General features: G+C 33.6%; 3 protein-coding genes across 4 annotated transcripts; 1 reads left to right on the top strand and 2 right to left on the bottom strand.

Moving 5' to 3' along the window:
* Positions 1–607: 607 nt before the first annotated feature.
* On the bottom strand, positions 608–2,846 carry LOC108778903 (protein FAM177A1). Of its 2 annotated transcripts, none has more exons than XM_018546222.1 (5): positions 2,723–2,846; positions 2,555–2,658; positions 1,723–2,066; positions 1,085–1,210; positions 608–983 (listed from the first exon to the last, which is right to left on the bottom strand). In XM_018546222.1, the coding sequence occupies exons 2-5, from the start codon at positions 2,586–2,588 to the stop codon at positions 711–713; spliced, it is 777 nt and encodes a 258-aa protein (XP_018401724.1). In that variant the 5' UTR covers positions 2,589–2,658; positions 2,723–2,846; the 3' UTR covers positions 608–710. The 2 variants fall into 2 exon arrangements, with proteins under 2 accessions (XP_018401724.1, XP_018401725.1); XM_018546223.1 differs by having other exon boundaries at positions 1,723–2,061; positions 2,723–2,845.
* Positions 2,847–5,475: 2,629 nt separating this feature from the next.
* fzr (fizzy and cell division cycle 20 related) lies at positions 5,476–6,998 on the top strand. The gene has a single exon (XM_018546220.1). The coding sequence runs from the start codon at positions 5,514–5,516 to the stop codon at positions 6,996–6,998; it is 1,485 nt and encodes a 494-aa protein (XP_018401722.1). The 5' UTR covers positions 5,476–5,513.
* A 5,770-nt stretch (positions 6,999–12,768) lies between these two features.
* Positions 12,769–16,759, bottom strand: nop5 (nop5 ribonucleoprotein). Its single transcript, XM_018546208.1, has 4 exons — positions 16,540–16,759; positions 16,295–16,371; positions 13,156–15,014; positions 12,769–12,998 (listed from the first exon to the last, which is right to left on the bottom strand). The coding sequence occupies exons 1-4, from the start codon at positions 16,582–16,584 to the stop codon at positions 12,853–12,855; spliced, it is 2,127 nt and encodes a 708-aa protein (XP_018401710.1). The 5' UTR covers positions 16,585–16,759; the 3' UTR covers positions 12,769–12,852.
* Positions 16,760–20,211: the final 3,452 nt, after the last annotated feature.

Genomic DNA, 20,211 nt, shown 5'->3' with positions numbered 1-20,211 from the left:
TTGACTATAAAAAGAATGTTTTATTAAATATAAAAACATTTATTAATTACATTTATTGTCGTTGTTAATTGCATAATAATTCTGTGAGTCACTGCTGATATAAATAACAGCGAGTAATGTTTGAATATATTGTTTATTTTCATATGGACATATGTGCAAATGCAGAATTTAAAAAAAAATCTCTTTCACAGGTAACATATTTTTCATATTACTAACAGATTTAATATAACTATAATGTAGCTTATAAGTAATATATATAGGTTATATACATAAATAATATTGATCTATTGTAACAATTATTATGAAAAATAATACTAAGACTTTTCATATATACAATTTTTATACATATAAACGTTATTTAATCTGACTTCTTAACAGCGAGTTTTACAGGATCTTTCTTTAAATGCTTTTAACTTTTCAATGTTATATCATAATAATTTTTAATTTTTGTCTTATATATCATATACTTTCTTTTCATAAATATATTCATTTTATATATTTTTAAAAAATTTAATATGGCATTAAAAAATATTAATTAAAGAATCATTCAAGCATTTATTATTTCTATTAAATTTACTAATTTTGAAATTGAGCAATAAATCTCTGTCAATTAAAACTATGTATAGACAATATTTTAAATGCATTGTAAATTAGAGCATTTCTTATATGTAACATGTTTTATCAGTATTAAATCTTTACACTTTACGTCATTACTTACATTCATTTGTCAATTTAGTATCGCTATTTATAAGGTTGTTTCTATTTTGTTCGTTCCATCCGCCCATTTCTAAATCTTGTTTGTGGAACATTTCTTTTTCGAGTGCTTGTAGCCTATAAAACTCATTGATCTCGAACTGATACTTGGGCGCTGTTATGCCAAAGAAATTGGCCAAGCATTCACCAACGTAATCACAACCGTCCAACATTTTAGAACTGAACCATGTGGTTTGGTACCATGCCCATGGTAACCAATTCATATTTTTCTATAAAATATGTATTATTTTGTCCTTTTATTGAATAATAAGTATATAATATTATATATATATATAATATAATTTTAAATTAATATGATTTATATAATTACAGTATCTATCTGCGACACAATTTTATTTTTTGGTGTGTCAACTTCATCTTCTGATGAATATTCCTCCATTACTCCATCCGAAAACTGCAGTATTCTCTTTGGCTTTTTACTCAATTTGCGTTTGTACTAGAAATCGATATTTAATAAAATTAAACTAAATTAAATTTGTTATGACTTATACATAAGGTTTTTATAGAAAAATATTAATCATAAAAATTCTGGACGATGTCAATGGTTAATATTTGTTAATAATTTAAAACTTAATGAAATTAAAGAAAAGAAAAGATTAATTAAGACAAATTAAGATGATATTATTAAGAATTTTCTGACCTAAAAAGAACTCTTTTCAATACTTAATCTAAAGCTTTACTATAGAAAATACCTAGTAATTTGTACAAGAATCAACAATGGAATGTGATAACAAATATCTGTGTATTAACAACCTAGTATATTTTTTTCCCCTGAAAAACTTTTAAGTTTACAAAGAAGATCCATTTGTGTAAATTTATTTTTATCTCGGAGAGGTCAAGCAAAACTATGTAATTTAGGTAAAGATCGTTTGGGAGGTTAAATAGAACGAAACATTTATATCTCAATGTCTGATATAAAGAGATCTACCTATTTATATACAATCTTACCTGTGTGTGCGTTTCGGTATCCGAATTATCCTGCAGAATAACGTCGCTTAGATCCCTGATGTCGTTCCTATCTGATGCCATCGTCGGCCGTATCTTACGGTAAACAAAGCTTTTCGTACTGCGTCGTGCTCCGATGACTCTCTTCAGTACGTCAAGCAAGTTCTCTGTCGCTCTCCGCTCACCAGTCAGATGACTCATTCGAAACAAACGAGGCTTTGAAAGAAACGGCGAAGCATCGTGATCCCATTGGTGCTGCTGATTTGGCGGTTCTTCTGTTGACTTGTCTGCGGCCGGGCTGAACAAGCAGGGCACGTTGGGCTCACCTAGATTAGACCCTTGCTGCTCTCCAAGAGGCACATTTTATTTTTATTTAACATTGACAAATTAGCAAGGAATATTAATGATGATGTCTCATTATATTACACTGCAGTGTCATTCTCTTGTTAGAAAGGAACCTTCATAAAAAGAGTGATGATTTTTACGTTCTGTGAAGCGATATGATGCACATATGATGCATTTATTCATTGATCGAATGTTACACAAGGATAAAATGATACATTATGCTTTACAAAACTAGGATTTGTCAAGTCTGAGAGAGACAGAGAGAGAGAGAGAGAGAGGATGTATACTGTCTCATTCTATAACTTTAAGAATTAAGATTATATAGATACCTTCCATGTAAAGTGACATAAATGTTCTACCTTTCTTTACATTCCATGAATAACAAAAACAACATGTATATTTATGTTGACTTGTGTCATTAAAAATGGAAAGCACTCTATATAAAGTGAGATATATTATATGTATATATAGAGGGGAAAAAAATATATACCTTCATTTCGTAGGATTTTAGTAAAATCGCTCATGGCCAGAATTGTTAATTGAGTGCGTCTCCTTGACGTTCATAACGTTCATCATTCATGGAATCTTTTCACCCTTTATATATATGTTAAACAATCAATACTGCGGAAAGCATCGTGTGAGCGTCAAATGAACTCACCCCTTTATATATATAGGGTTTCTCTTTAATTAGGCTCGCACCATGGTGTGTCGCTTATTTTTGTATTCGAAAATGGCATTTCGCGATTAATTTTAGAATCCAGTAGAATTATATTCCTTATTTAACTGATCCTCTCCCAAGTCTCATTTATACCTACTGACTCTCATAAAATACATCGCGTGCATGCGCGACTGCAACTGGCATGAATCGCAACATTCGAGGTGGAGAAATAATGTGTGGAATCATATGAGGGTGCAATAAACACAATAGAAGGAATAACGATTTTAACCTATCGGAAACTGTATTCCGATGTAGCCAATTTTTACCTAACCGTCCGAAAGTCTTTAAATTCCTTCTTCTATCTTATCGAGAAAATCCGTTAGTTGCCGATGAAATCATTTTTATCTTTCCGACAACGATAATGCTCATTTTAAATGAAACGATCGTCTATAGTGTATATGTTCATATATATTCACGTGTGTTTCGAAAGGAAAAGATAAAAGATTTAAAGGACCGTTGATTCAAAAGTCTTGCTTAAGCACCCTTATTATTATAATTATATCCGACATGCATTCTTAAAATTTATTCTTTTGTCAGTGATTCGTTGGATGGTATAATGTTTAATTACTCTAAAATATAAACACAGATATATAGTTTCAATGAAGTATTAAATGATAGAGGGCATCAATTGAGAATATTTGCATTTTTTCAATGAAAAATTATTCTATTGCTGGATGCTTATAGTGAAAATATATGCGTCAATTTCATATTCTACTGCTCATATTTTTGAAAGTTGAGTTGTTTTTGTAAATAATAATGCCTAAAAATGCACAACAGCGCTTGCTGATTTATCAACTTTTATTTTAGGAACAGGGCAAATCTCAGTTTGAAATAGCTCAAATTAAGAGTTAAATGATCGCGTGAACTATAAAAGCTAATAAGCGTGGACCTACTAAATACTGATAAAAGCAATAAATATATTGACTAATTAAAAATATATATGGTTTTATTTTTATCTGCCTTTACCACAATTTAAAATAACTTGGTAGTTATGAGGTGCCTAATATTTTTACACAAGGCTAGCTGTATTTTAATTATAATGATGCTTTTTTTTTCTGCGGTTAATAGATATAATGATATTAATTGTATATATATGTATAAATAATATAAAATATATAAAACACACATATAATATATATAACATTAATACATATAATATATCGCTTATTTGTTACAACAATGATATAATAAAAATAATCAAAAACACAATGAAAAGAATATAGGTATATACTTTAAAACAATATTCGACTTTTTATTTTTCTATAATTATAGTTATTGCATTAAAGCTACATATATCAAAATTACCATTACAAAATTAGAAAAATTGTTTATAATTATAAAAGGTTAATAATTTAAACAACTTGTTTTTTAATAATGTTGTTATTTTAGCAAATAAATGATATATTATTGTAAACACACTCGCACATATAGTTATACATATATATGTATATATATTGTACGAATGTGTTTACAACAATATATGTCATTTATTTGCTGCAACTGGCATGAATCACAACATTCGAGGCGAAGCTGTAGGCGGATATATAGCTTTAATGCAATAACTAATTATAGAAAAATAAAAAGTCGGATATTGTTTTAAAGTATATTTTTTTCATGTTTTTGATAATTTTTATTATATCATTGTTGTAACAAATAAGCGATATATATTTTATAAGCGATTAATATTTATAATAGAATATTTACAGGGCTGGCTGCACGTATTTGAAATACTTTTATATAAAACACAGTTTTTGCAATAAAAGTAGATTTTATATTTTATATTTCAACAGTGTTTATAAAAGTATTACGTATTTTTTGTATTTAAAATTGAAAGATTGAAAGCTTTATTATGTAACTACAATGCCTTACTGATGAGTCCAGTAGTGGAAGTTGGGACGAAACGCCATAATTACGTGATATTCTTCGCAATATATTAGATTGATTTAAAGATTTTAACGAAAATTGGCTCATTGCCCTTATTTCATTATATTAGTTGCTTTATTATGTATTTTGTAATTTAAATAATAATATTAATCGTCAATCTTAGTATTTAAAATACAATTAATACAAAATATTTTCAATCTTTCATTATTAGTACTAAAAAATGCGCAAAATATTTTTATATACTTCCATAAAATCTAGAATGCAAAATATTTTTATGTACTTCGCTGAAATACAAAATAACACGATTGTCTTCATATAAATACCATTTTCAAGTAAAAATATTTTAAATATGTGCCCACACACACACGATTTATGAAGTTAAAGGGATAAAAAACGGTCGATAAGATCGATTTTCCCCCCATCCCCGACATTCGTATACCGAGACACATTTCTATTGGCGGACACGGAGCAATCGTTCGAGACCTAATGCAGGCTTTCGATTCTCGAATCCTGCGAGTTCTGACGTCGAATGGCGACGACAAGGCTGCTAACACGACGGATGGTGGCCAATAGATTCAGACCTTCAGACCTGACAAACCGTCGTTAAAAAGTGAACGGAACGTTGCACAGAGTGACCGAATACCCGGGGATGAGTTTGTGACGTGTCTGAGGTCTGGAAATCGATTGCGGAGTTGTCGCAGTGGGCTCTCACGGTCTCTCACGGCGGTGTATGCGCGAGAGGTGCGTCGGCGGTGCCGTTAATTATGTGAAAGAGAAAAGGAGCACTGTGCGTGTGTGCGTGCGCCTCTTGGTGCGGCAAAGTGGGACACGTTTCTCACGTCGCGTCATGTTCCATCACGAGTACGAGAAACGGCTGCTGAAGCCGATGAGCGCCGATGTCTCGACGGTAACGGGCATGGCGACGTTGTCCAACACCACTGTCGCCACTTACTCGCCCATCTATTTCTCACCCACGAAGACGGCATACAACAACAGCTACGACCGCTTTATACCCACCCGCTCAGGTAATAACTGGCAAACAACGTTTTCTATGATCAGCGAGAATAGCCGGGGCGGCTTGGTGGCGAAGAAAACACGAGAGAATGGTGAGGGTAGCCGCGACGGTATCGCCTATTCCTGCCTATTGAAGAACGAGCTGCTTGGAGCAAGCATAGAAGACGTGAAGGGTCAGTGCGAGGAGCGCAGAGTACTCTCGCCGTTGGTTACTAAGAACCTCTTTAAGTACACCACTCCCACTAAGGATCGGACCCTGCTGGATCAAAGTTCACCATACTCCTTGTCACCACTTAGTGCCAAAAGTCAGAAACTATTGAGATCTCCTAGAAAGGCTACCAGGAAAATCTCAAGAATACCTTTTAAAGTACTGGATGCTCCGGAGCTGCAGGATGACTTTTATCTGAACCTGGTCGACTGGTCCTCTCAGAATGTTCTCAGTGTTGGCCTGGGAAGTTGCGTCTACCTATGGTCAGCATGTACCAGCCAGGTAACAAGACTCTGCGATCTGTCTAGCGATGGCAACAGTGTTACTTCAGTCGCCTGGAATGAACGTGGCAATTTGGTAGCAGTAGGTACACATATGGGCTACATACAAGTGTGGGATGTAGCGGTAAACAAGCAGGTGAGCAAGCTACAGGGTCACAGCGCCCGGGTGGGAGCCCTGGCATGGAACGGAGAGGTTCTCTCATCCGGTAGCAGGGACCGGTTGATCCTACAGAGAGACGTGAGAACGCCGTGTGTCGTTGGCGAACGGCGACTCGGTGCCCATCGGCAGGAGGTGTGCGGCCTTAAGTGGTCACCAGACAATCAATACTTGGCGTCTGGTGGCAATGACAATCGGCTCTACGTGTGGAATTTACACTCCCTTTCACCCATCCAGACGTATACCGAACACCTAGCGGCAGTGAAAGCGATTGCCTGGTCACCTCATCATCATGGCCTGCTGGCGTCTGGCGGCGGCACCGCCGACCGTTGTATTCGCTTCTGGAACACATTGACCGGCCAACCAATGCAATGCGTCGACACCGGCTCGCAGGTCTGCAACTTGGCATGGAGCAAGCACAGCTCTGAGCTAGTCAGTACGCACGGTTATTCGCAGAATCAAATTCTCGTGTGGAAATACCCGAGCCTCACCCAAGTGGCCAAGCTCACTGGACACTCATACCGGGTGCTCTATCTAGCGATGTCGCCTGATGGCGAGGCGATTGTTACTGGTGCGGGCGACGAAACTCTACGCTTCTGGAACGTATTCAGTAAGGCCCGCAGTCAGAAAGAAAACAAATCCGTGCTGAATCTATTCACAAGTATCCGATAAATAGTGGACTGCACTGGAAATCGTGGTAGAGCCTCGTAAAACGTCTTTTATTATGTATTTTGTACATATACACACGTATCTATCATCATAAATACATTATCGTAGAGTATTCTAAAAGAATTATATATAGATATATACACTTATATAGAAACACATATATATATATATATATAATATTATAAATAATTGCGCTATAGAGGTACTAGAAGAAACACATTCTTAGAGAACTGTATAGAAATAAGAATTACGCGATGTTCTCAATATATAGGATAAGTCCGCGGATTTGTCGCATAGTCTACGACATGTTGAGTACTTGTGTGCAATACTCGTTGCTATTCTCCGGTACCTTACAAGGAAAAAATGATTGCATGCCGGAGATTATCGCTATGAGACGCTCTATATTTTTTATGCACTTTATATACACTTATTTTTATATGTCGTTACTCTATAAACATTATGAATATTTGCACAGAATATGTCCTGAAAATCACAATTATAACGGCAAATCTGGAATAGATTTTTTTCTTTATTATTGATATCAAATTACAGAAAAATTCTTATATTTACAATATTTTGTGAAATAAACTATATTTTTTATTATTTTAAATCATATTTTTACTTAAAGATTTGTTTTTTAATTAACGAGACAATCGGTCGCAGCCAACAAGAATTTTCCTAAGAGAAATCTACTCCAGATTTGTCCCTAGATTTATAATTAAAATTAAGTCGTTCCAGGACACTCTGTACAACGCGCTTGCGTTTTTCTATTCTATTTTGCATCTTACGTGATCACAATGGTTGGAGCAAACACAATGTATATCTTGCTGTACCTTCGATCAGAAATTTACACAGCGATGATCTATCATGCATTTCATAAATTTGTAATCGCAGTTCTCTCTCCTTTGAGAATGCACTTGATCATTAGATTTTCTCAACTTTTCGAAATAAATGTCCTTGGAGATATCTGCAGACTGACCAGACTCTGAAAAAGAAAAAAGTGAAGTTTACAAAACTTTAGAAAGGCTGTCTTGTACTTTTGCTATTGCTTGACATTGTCCTGCAGCTTGCTGTCTCCAATATGCTCCATTAGTCACTTGAAAAAGGGATTTGCTTCTACGGAACAATTTTTCTGTCACATTCTTCTATCTATAACTAATGTTAACTTATAGTTTACGTTCGGAAAACTGTACAAATTTAAGTTGAAATGTGACTTATATCATGCGAATCTATTAATTTATAACAAGAAGAATATACATATATTTAATATATCACATTGATATATCTTGCGTAATGTTATTTGAGAAGAAATAAAGGGGGTTGAGAGTTGATAAGAGAAAATTGTACAATTGAGAAAATTTATGTGTAGTTCGCAGACGTATACGCATATTTGCGTAATCTATTTTTCGCAATACCGTATATTATACGTTCGAATACATGAGTATGTAATAAAAAAGAATAGGAAACTGAAATAAAAAAGCTATATCTAAGAACCGAGATATTAATTCTCAGCGAGTGATGATTATTTCGGTTATAGTTCGCCGAATGCGAATAATCGACGATTGTCATATAATATATATGTTATGCTCTTGTAATATGTATAAAATATTTTTATACAATAATCACTATTGTGTCGTAAGATGAAATGCGTACACGCCTACGACGCTTTGCTCGATTCACTTTGTTACGGCGATTAACTAGGAAGACAAACCGAAAGTAAAAAAAAAAGGGGAATGCAAATTGTTGCATTAAGTCCTATATGTGCACTGCATTCCATCTGTGCCAAGCAGGATCCGAGTTTCTTATAATAAGTCATCTACAAATAGAGAAGTTTTCTCTTAGTTTCTATACAGCATCGTTCGATACGTGACGTGTAATTAAAACGAAATAGAAAAATATTTTGTTTTTCACAATGGAATCCGAAGAGGTATACATAGAACGATTGTAAACGATATCAGATCTATTAAATATAATGCGCAAAAAAAAATAGACAAATTATATATGAGATATTGATGAAATTAGTAAAATCATAAGTCATTATTTTAAAAAATTATAAAATATAATTGTGTTGCCTTCTGTTTTACTTCTTTTACATATTAAAATAAAACAAGAGATGAATGAGACGACAGATGTATATAGATTTACTAGTCAAATTTAGTCAAAATTTTTCGGATTCGATATTGATATTTTTTAAATAAATATTTCTCAATATATATATACTTATATGTATGTATATATGCATATATGTATATATATATATAAATATAGTAACATTTTTTTTTATTTTATAATTTATATATTTTCTTTTAAATAATATTTCTAATTTTCCAAAATATATAAGAATATTTTAAAAATAAAGTAAATAAGAATAAAATCCCTTCACGCGCGCTTTTACAAGTAACATTGTTTTTCTATGATATAAATTAATAATCATTTATTATATGTATATCTTCTATTGTGCTGATGTTTGTAGAAACGATATCGTTTATGCTCTCGTGAATTATTTAAATTTTTTAAATAAATATATAGTAAGTATAATTTGTTTTGGAAAATACACTCTTTTTGGGCGAAAATGTGTAAATTTTAAAGAGTATGTTTTTGTGGAGATTTATCATGAAAATTTTAAATTGACTTTTATGATTAAATCATTAAATCTATGATGTATTACACATCAAGATTTAATAAATATTAATATTGATATGAATATATAAAGTAAAAAATATATGATGAGGTATTATTACTTTTTTGCAAGTCACGCGCTAATATCCAACATATTTATAATGTAATCGACTTTCGATTTATGATCGTAATTGCGTGCAATTGTCTTATGGAAGATCTTTATATAGGAAAATCTTCACATAGGAAAAAAAAACGGGCCACTAAATTTTAGTCTAAATTTTTAATATTTTCAAATAGCGATAACTTAGTGAAAAATTAACGTAGTGAGATGTTTAACAAAGCATTTTAAAGCTTAAAATTTCTACTTTTCAGACCTGTACTTAAAAAAGTATTACTGATATTTCATAAAGTTACACGAACATGAATAAAGATGCATAAAATTTTTTACGAAATTTGCGATGTTCCACGGCGCCAATTAAAAATTGCGCACAAATAAGGTTTACAGCTTTCAAAATACTAAATTTTTACTTTTGTTTTTTTATTGAGCTTTGTACGAGTTTTTTTCACCGCTTCAACGTTGAAGCAAAAACGACCTTTTTTGCTTCAATGTTGAATAACTCGATAAAAAAGCAAATTAAAGATAGAGATTCAGTCTTCCGAAAGCTGTAAACCGCATTTATGCACAATTTTTAATTCGCATCGTGGAACTTCTCAAATTTCGTAAATAATTTTGAGGTTTGACATACCTTCACTAATGTTTATGTAACTTCATGAAATATCAGTAATACCGTTTCTTGAAATACTGATATGAAAAGTAAAGATATTCACACACACACACAAGCTTTAAAATACTTTTTTAAATATCTCGATACGATGATACTTGACGAAGTTATTTTATCTTGAAATTTGCTTGTATAGTTTTTTTTAACAAAATTAGAGTCATTTAATATCAGGGAAAAGGGTCGTTCGAGGGGGTAACCACCTGCAGCCGAAAAATTGTCCCACAGGCTACATGATTTCATTCGATTTCATACGACTTCATGTGACGAACAATCAATCCTTTTCACTATATATATGAGGTTATTTAGTTTAATAAACGATTTTACTTAATATTATACAATTATTTCTTGTAGTTGCACTTGCAATTATCGGATTGTACATAGGGATTTCATAAGGATTTTATAATAATTTCGGGGACTCTGTTTCACGATTACATTAGGTGGTTATCTCCTTGGGGTCGTTTTTGCTTCAACGTTAAATAACTCGATGAAAAAAAATCGTACAGAGTTCAATAAAAATGCAAATTAAAGGTAAAGATTCACTCTTCCGAAAGCTGTAAACTCCATTTGTGCGTAATTTTTAATTGGCACCTTGGAACTTTACAAATTTCGTAAAAAATTTTACGATTTTATGCATCTTCATTTATGTTCGTGTAACTTCACATAATATTAGTTCAACCGTTTTTTAAGTATCGATCTGAAAAGTAGAGATTTCAAACTTTAAAATGCTTTTTTAAACATCCTGCTACGATGATTTTTCATTGAGTTATCGCCATTTGAAGATATTAAAAATTTGTGCTAAAAGTTAGTAGCTTTAGTGGTCCATTTTTTTGCCTGTGTGTAGTTTCTTACTCTATTACTTTTACGCGAGTCGCTACTCAAACGCAATTCTTTGCTAATTATAGTAATTATAAAATATCTCATTCTTGCAAGAGATACATATTGTAAAATATTTATAACAAGTCAGTTTTATATCTATCATTAGTTTGATGACAATTACAAGCGAATTCTATCATATACGATCGTACTTGTACAATATTAATTGTAACTTATATTTTTTTGAAAAAATATAAAATCATAAATCAAATTATCTATTAATATACATACTATATGTAAAACGCATAATCATACTTTCGAAGATTCAGCTATTATGTAACTGCCTGCAAGTCAAATAAATAAGTGTTAGAATAAAATATTCAGTGAACTTTCAGATGTATTCGCGTATCATGGGTTAAATAAAGTAATTCTGTTATAAAAATGTCATGGTTTCAACCAAATCTTGTATAAAATTAATGTAAGCAATCGCTCTCTTTCTGTATATTCTCCTACAAGTAAAATAGCAGATTAGTTTCTTGTCAGGATTTTTAGGATTAGAATATGTTGTGTACTTTACGAAAAATTGATTTCTAGGAAATGTTAAATTTCTATTAAAAAAAATCATTTATGCATAAATGTATTTATGAAAAATATACAATATTTTACATGAATCCTTTTAAAAATATATACGATATCGATGCTCAGACGAAACTATCATCTTGTTTAAGAATTCTATTTGTCGATTTTAATTTTTAATTAAAATAAGGTCCTAAGAGAAAAATACTTCTATAACAAATCTCCTTAGTTTTTCTATTCTAGCTTTCGTACTTAATTAAAAATATTTTCTCTTACTCTTTATATCTATATAGGATTATTCGAAATTATTATCGAAATTTCAATTTCTTATAAATAATGCATTTAATATTTATACTGAAGGATAGCAAGTTTTGATTTATTTTGAGCCATTTGCTATTTAGTAACTTATGTACTTAAAGTCTTGTATATATCGTATTGGTCGAAATATTCAATGTGATTTAATTTTTTCTCAATCTAAAATCTCAAAGTGGTTTATATCATCATGGACAAAGTTTAAGCTACTGAATGGCGACAGATTTGGAACAAAATTTCAAGGTTGCTATCTATAGATTTGTTCTTTTTAATTGAACTTCTGACTCGATTCATGTTTCTCCATGTTGAAAAAAAAAAAAGAGGAAAGATAAACCATGCAAAAAATTTAGCTAAATAGAATAGACCTCATATGGCCATAAATACTACAAAAAATTTATGGAGAAATACAAGCTTCAAGCTTATCGCGAAGTACAAAGCTGAAGTTAAGAATAACTTAAGGCAAGAAATATACGTCGAATAAGTTGAAATTTAGACAATCATTTTAAATAATCCAGTATATACGTAAAATTTAATATGAAAACTTGTATTTTTTATCCTATAAGCCACAGCATAGACTTTTGCATAACGCCAACACGATTTTTGTATAACGTATAAAGCTTAAAGCAAGAAAATTAATCAATCACAGTATGAAATAAAGAATTGTGATTGGTTGATTTTTAAATTTAAGCTAAGATTTTGTTATGTATTTTATGCAAAAGTCTGTAAACTGCGGTCTTACGTTCTTTTGCGTATTCCTACTCAGGTTCTTGCTTTGATTTCTTTTTTTTCTTTTTCTTTTTTTCGCCCGAAACTGGTTCCTCTACCTCTTCAGTAGATATTACTGTTTGTTGAATCTCTTCGTTTTCTTTTTCCTTTTTCTTCTTCTTTTTCTTCTTTTGCTCTGTAAAGAGAAATGATGAGTTCTTACTTGGACGGTTATCATTTATTATATATATTTTTTTATATCATATATATTATATTATATATATAATATTTAATAGTGTATATTGTGTTTACATTTTTTGTAATATTTTGCATTTTTATTTTTATAGTGTTACCTTCACTTGTTCCAGCTTCAACTGAAACATTTGCTTCAAATGTTTCCTCAGTTTTTACAGATGCTGCTTCAAATGTTTCCTCAATTTTTATAGATGCTGCCTCTTCAAATTCAATTGATCCCTTCTTTTTCTTCTTTTTTTTCTTCGATACGAGATCTGAATCCCCTTCAACTTGCGCTTCTTCTTTAATACTAGAATCTTCTACTATGTCTTCTGTTTTAAGTTCTAAGCTGTGTTTTTTCTTTTTCTTTGGACTAACAGGTTCAGTTTTCATTTGTGCAGCAGAAAATTCTTCTTGTTTTATATTCGATTCTAGACTATGTTTCTTCTTCTTCTTCGGCTCCATTTTCACTTGTTCCTCTTCTTTAACAGAGATTTCTACTGTATCTTCTGTTTTGAGTTCTAAGCTGTGTTTTTTCTTTTTCTTTGGAACGACGGGTTCTGTTTTTATTTGTATGCCAGAAAATTCTCCTTCTTCTATATTGTGTTCTATACTATGTTTCTTCTTTTTCTTCGGTGCAGTAGTCAACTCTGCTTTTATTTCTTCTTCCTTAATTTCCACTTCTTCCTCCTTAATTTCCAAATTCGTGCTATGTTTCTTTCTTTTCTTTTTAGGAACTTCCTCATTCTCCTTTGTTTCAATCTCTTCGATTAATGGCCTCTTTGGAGTCGTCAGTGTTGAGTCTACAGATATTGAATACTGCATGTATTCGTTCTTGACATGATATTTTTCAAATTTGGCCTTTGCTCTGGCAGTGCCACTTATTCGACGGATATTTCCTTCCTCAAGCACTCTTAATCTTGCCTCCAATTTCACTTTGTGTTCTGCACCAAGTTCAAAGCTTGTAGTATCTCCTAATGCATCAACTCTTGTTGCTAGAGAGGCTTTTGCTGCCAACATCCTGGATATTTTACCCTTATTTTTGTTTGAGGATTGTCCAACAAGTTGCGAATGATAGATCAAACCATACTTAGGTGTGTTCTTGTTCGTTTTGAGAGCACGGAACAATGCCTTTTCTGCGCCGAGAATTTGTAAAGTAGATGCCGGATGTTTGGCAAGATTTGTCAAAGAGCCGGCCTTAGATATCAAACGTGCACCAATCAGATCGCCAACAAGAACTGTCAGGTTTGGTGCTAATGCCATCATCCTAGTCTTCAGATAATCACACAGCTGGGACCGATATTGATGAAGCTCCAGTATTTCAACGCACAAGCTTTGCATGTGTTCAGCATCATATTCTGAGATCTCTGAGCCCATTGAGGTTTCCGCAGCCTCCTTCACTTTATCTTCAACTTCCTCTGTCAGAATATCTGACAGATCACATTTGATAGCGTTCTCTCGTTGACCGATTATGTGCATTGTTTTTATGTACTGAAAATTGTCAGTCACAATTTTGCCTAATTCAGGAAAGTGCCAGCCATACCATTCGCGCGCTCGCATTATGTAGTTATTGAGCTCTTTATCCAGATCATCTAACAAGCATACTGCCTGTATTACCATGGTATCAACCTTGTCAGGTGAGAATTTCAGTTTGTATCTGGAAAGACTGTGTGCCAGACCTAGTGTCATGGCTGTTCTCTCTTTCTCAGTCACTCCGCTTATCAGACTATCCAGTTGACTTCTAATACATCTCATCAACTCTTGCACTGCTGTGTTACTTACACAGGACAACTGCAGCTTATCCTTGATGGTACTGCCTAGTTTGGCATCAGCAACCGCTAGCTGTTCATGGGCTTCGATACAGCAGTTCCTAAGCGTTTTCTTCAAGGATTTGGATAACTTGCTGTTTACAAGCGCCGTAGCAGCGCATAATGCTTCGGTGGTATCTTCAAACTTATGAAAGTATGTTAGCTTAAGTCTGCAAAATAAAAAATATATAAAAATTCTGAATAAAATATGATAAGTGGCTACAGGAAATAACAGGTTTTTTTTTATTATTATATAAAACATATATATCATTTCAATTTAAATACCATAAAATGTGTACACCCACGGTAATTAATTCTGTCCCTCGGAAATTTTCACAAAATGAAAAGTGACCTCCTTTCTATATTAATTGTCATTACTCATGCACGATAAGGTTCAGTCGTAACGTTAATCGTGTATGGATTGTGACAATTAATATAGAAAGATGGTCATTTTTTATTTTGTGAAAATTTCCGAGGGACAGAATTAATTACCATGGGTGTACACTTGTTCAGTTATAAAAAGATAGATCTTAAGGGGGGAAATAGGTTTAGAGGCTTAAAAATTTCGGTTTTTTGGAACCATCATATATCAATAGTATAACTATTCAAGAATATGTCCCCAAAATTTCAAAGCGAAATTCGGAGTGCTTTCCAAATTATGAGCATTTTACCGAGCGCGCTCGAGTTTACTACCTGCCGCTGTGGCAGGCAGGAGAGACTGGTCGCTCGGTGGGGGGGGGGGGGGGAGACTTCTCGCATACGAGGAAGAAGAAGGGCTACTGTATGGCGCAGGAATCGGTGATTAAAAGGTACGAACTTCGTATAATACTTAAAAAGCCATAAACGTTCAGTTTTTTGTAACTTTTTTTCAAATGCGTTTTTCTCGAAACGACTTTTTTTCAGTTTTTGTGACATCTAGCTCAAAAAATAATGAACCAATCTTAAAAAACCGAATTGATTATTATTCATTATTCAATTGTCTTCTATATGAACCTCGAATCGGCATAAAAAATGAATTCTAAATGCATTTTTAAGGGCAGATAAGGGGAAAAAAAATGGTGAAAATCGACGGTTATTTTTTCAAACTTGCGTAATTTCTTCAATTTTCGATTTTTTTTCAGATTTCAGGTTCATATAGAAGAGAAACTTATAAGAAACGTAAATATTTTTGGTTTTTTGATTTTAGATAGAAATTACGACCTGTAGACGTCACAAAAGCGACACGTTTCTGCGGCGAACGTCCACGGGTCGCGGCTTATAACGACGCTATTTTACAAGATAAAGATTTTAAAAAAATTGGACATATACTTGGAAACATGTATAATATGATCTAATAGTTAGAATAAATTAAAAAAAAATTCCGCCCAAACAAAATTCGCAAAAAAACATGAAAATTTGGGCTTCTAAACCTATTTCCCCCTCCTTAAAGTTCTTGAAGAAAAAAACTTACAATCTGCTGGCGGCTTCAGGTGTCTGAAAGTCCTTATGAAGATTTTCTGATTGGGCGAGTTTGTTCTCGTCTAACACCTACAAATGAATTGTTATTTAAATCTCGTGATATTATCATCAAATCTTGTTGCATACGCAATACTCCTATAGGAATTAAATACTCCGATAGGAAATATAAAACAAAGTAGACACGTGCGTGATCTCTTAGGTTAGGAAGTCCAGTGTCTCTGACAAATTTAAACTTACCTTGAATATCGCGTAGCCCGCTGACGTCTCGAACAGCACCAACATAATTACTGCGTTATCTTCACGACTTAAAGTTCGTAACAATCAGTTTCATACAATTTTCATACCAACGAATGAATGCAACACCCACACCACATTCGAATTAATCCAAATCTAAACCCATACCCGGCCGGAACTCTGGAACTGTCTGGAAGACTGGAACATACCGAAATGTGCCGGAATCACGGGCTCCCATTTTCACGCATGCGCAGCGTCACGATGACGATACCATTAGGTTTGTTCTTTTTCGCTGCACTAGGGCCGGTATTCATAGTCAGTTCTTATTTGAAGACTGTCTTAAGTAATGGAGCAGAAAAAGCAGCTTTGCAACTGTTGTAAAATTCTTGAATATGATTGGCTTATACATTTAGAACTAATAAGGAAGTAAGGGAAGACCAATCATATTAAAGAATTGTACAACAGTTGCAAAGCTGCTTTCTCTGCTGAACGCAACCAATGTCTTAAGATGCTAAAGCGGCCCTCTGACTGGTTCGTAAGAGAGCCTACAGACCAGAGCGACGCAGCGGTGAAGCGGCGAGCGATAGCCAATGAGAGCCATGCTTTTGCGTAAAAGCATGGCTCTCATTGGCTATAGGTTGGATTATACTGGCCGTAATCTGTTAACTTATGCTGTAATCTGTAAAAATTGACCAATTATAATCGATTATTCCCCTCTCATTCGACTGTGATTGGTCAATTTTTACAGATTACGGCATAAGTTAACAGTTTACGGCCAGTATAAATCAACCTTATCGCTCGCCGCTTCACCGCTGCGCCGCTCTGGTCTGTAGGCTCCTTAACTCTTCAAGACTGAACTTAAGACGGCCTTGAATATAAGAACTGACTATGAATACCGGCCTAGGACTGCACTGGAACAGTACTAGTACAGGGCTGCGTTCAGAAATTACGCCTAGGTAACTCTAGGCCATGGTGGAAGTAAGGTGAACCATTGCGCATAATGGCGGAGACCCGAAATCTCAACCAATCAGAGATTGGGCAATTCGTCCGGCGCGAGTACAAAGTTCATAAAGATTGAGACATGAATTTGTAACAAGCAACATTGAAAATGTATAATAATTATGAAATTGTTTTATTATATGTAATAGGGTGCGGCCGAGTTGCCACTACGAATACTTCGAAGCATTTCTTGATTGGTTAATTTGTAAAATTCTTGTTTCTGATTGGTTAATCAAACGCTTCGAAGCATTCGTAGTGGCAACTCGACCGCACCCATAGAGTGGTATTATGTATATTAGATTGGATTACAATGTAGTGTTTGATTTGGGCTCATAGAGCAAGTACGAAATTAGTTCACTCAGCTAGATAACTGATGTGGAAGTTAATTTTACTTAGATGAGTTCCGAAAACGTTTGTAATTAATTGATATTGCTGAAGATGACTTAAAAAATAAAGTCGAAACGTATGTAAGAGAAGACTAATATTGAAAATTATTCGCAACCTTACATCCAGCGGTGGACTCCTATTGCCTCAAGGATATTGTGATTGTTATAAATAACATTATATTCCCTCTGAATTATCTTTCTTTTCTTATGCATTTGAGGAAAAAAGGTTTACATATAAGGAAACTTGTAAAGAACTTGTTCTATTCAATAATACATTTTCCAGGAAAAACAGGGTATCTACGGCTTTGGTCGGAGAAAATTCTTTGACATTCCCTGATTGTAAAAAAGTTCCTTGACTTTTTCGTAGTCCTTTCCTTTCCTATTTCTTCTCATAATTATTAAAGAATCTTTTCCAAGACAAAATGAATACTAAGTAAATATAATATTAATTAAGAACTTATATGTAATACAGTGATCTTCATTAGAATAAAAAATTTAGAAAATATAATGTTTTTTATAGTCGATAATATTCACAATGAACGTGTTTTTGAAGTATGTTTACAGGCTTCCAGCCACTGCTTCCTCAATTCCGGCTTTTTGGGGAAAGAAAACATATTTATTTTCTCTTTGCCGCGACCACACTCTTATTTCTACAATTGATGATGACACAGCACGTCGGCATAATGCAATCGAAATTGCGCATCCACCGGAATGGTTCACCTTGTATACTTCCACCATGGTCTATGGCATGACTGTATACTTGTATCTCTACGACTGTTTTTAATACGATTTTCATTTGTGACGTGATCTGGGGGTCAATCACGTACCTTTTCCTCTAGGACGGAAACGTGAAAAGTGAAAATTTTTTGCATGATGTGTATATATGTTCATACATACATTCATAAAAGTTTTCACTTTTCACGTTTCCGCCCTAGAGAAAAAGTTGGTGTAATAAGTACCATTGCGCATAATGGCGGAGGTTTGTAATCTTGACCAATCAGAGTTGTACTATTTTGCGGCGCGAACTATCGATATATTTGAAAATTAAAGAGAGGAATAAGAAAGTGTAATAATTTTTAAAGGGGAATCATAGTAATTTTTCATTAAAAAATCGACTTTCTTGTTGTTTAAAATACTCTGATGTAGATATAGAAAATTAATGGCTATGCAAAGAATAACTCATGAGTAATTCGATCTTTCTAAATTAATTTGGCACAAATTCGATAAAAACTCAGAAGCTGCTTACATTCAAATACATTTAAATTTAGAAAAATCGTTTTGGCTCCCCTTAATCACTTTAGTCCCCTTTATCCCCCCTAATAAAAATACATATAAGGCGATTTTTGACGTACTTCTGGTATCAACCAAAAGCAATCGCGACTAAGGCTATCTGAAAAAATATACGGTAATATTAAAGCTACTATTAAAGCTATTCGCGCTTACGCTCTCTCGCTCGCTCTCTCGCTCTCTCATTAGCACACACGCTCTCTTGCTCGCACTCTCACTCTCTTGTTCGCTCCCTCGCTCTCTTACTCGCACTTACGCTCTCTCGCACACTCTCTCAAGCTCTCTCTCGCTTTTTCGCTCTCCTTCTTGCAATTTCTCGCTCTCTCAATTGCACTAACCCTCATATTCTATAAACTGTCACTTTTTTCCATTAAAAAAGCATATTACGTCCAAATAGTCTAAATATAATTTTAAAAATCCAATTCAATTCAAAATCGATTTGTTTTTATTAAACAACACAAGGCATCAAAAGCACTCATCGCTCTCTAAGCGGCCATATTGAATTTCTGCAAAATAGTCACATACCCTCTGATTGGTTCGTAATTCCTCAAGACTGAACTTAAGACGGTCTTGAATATAAGAACTGACTATAAATACCGGCCATAGATATCAGAGAAGCACAACCGATGTTCCGCGTCCTGACTGGCTGATGACTGTCAGTCAATCATGACATTCATTCATTGATATTAAAAATGGCTGACTAATAGACGATTGGTGGATTTCATATTTCGTCTGCAAACGACGCCATTTTTAATACTTTTCTTAGTAATTTTGCGATACTGACTTAAGCCGATTGCGCTTCTCTGATATCTAGGACTCTACACCTTACTTATTACACCATGGACCTACCCATGGTAGAAATACAAGGGTATTCTCATGCCGTGGACGAATTTAGAACTCTACTGCGCATCAGCTTGATGACGTCACATTCGTGTTAACTCGGTACTTTTCGGAGCGCTTCGATTCGATAAAAGCTATGGCTGCCTTCTGCTACATGCGTGTA

Source organism: Cyphomyrmex costatus, unplaced genomic scaffold, assembly GCF_001594065.2.
Source record: "Cyphomyrmex costatus isolate MS0001 unplaced genomic scaffold, Ccosl1.0 scaffold526, whole genome shotgun sequence".
In the NCBI taxonomy this organism is placed as follows: Eukaryota; Metazoa; Arthropoda; class Insecta; order Hymenoptera; family Formicidae; genus Cyphomyrmex; species Cyphomyrmex costatus.
This window is presented reverse-complemented; position numbering and strand designations above follow the sequence as displayed.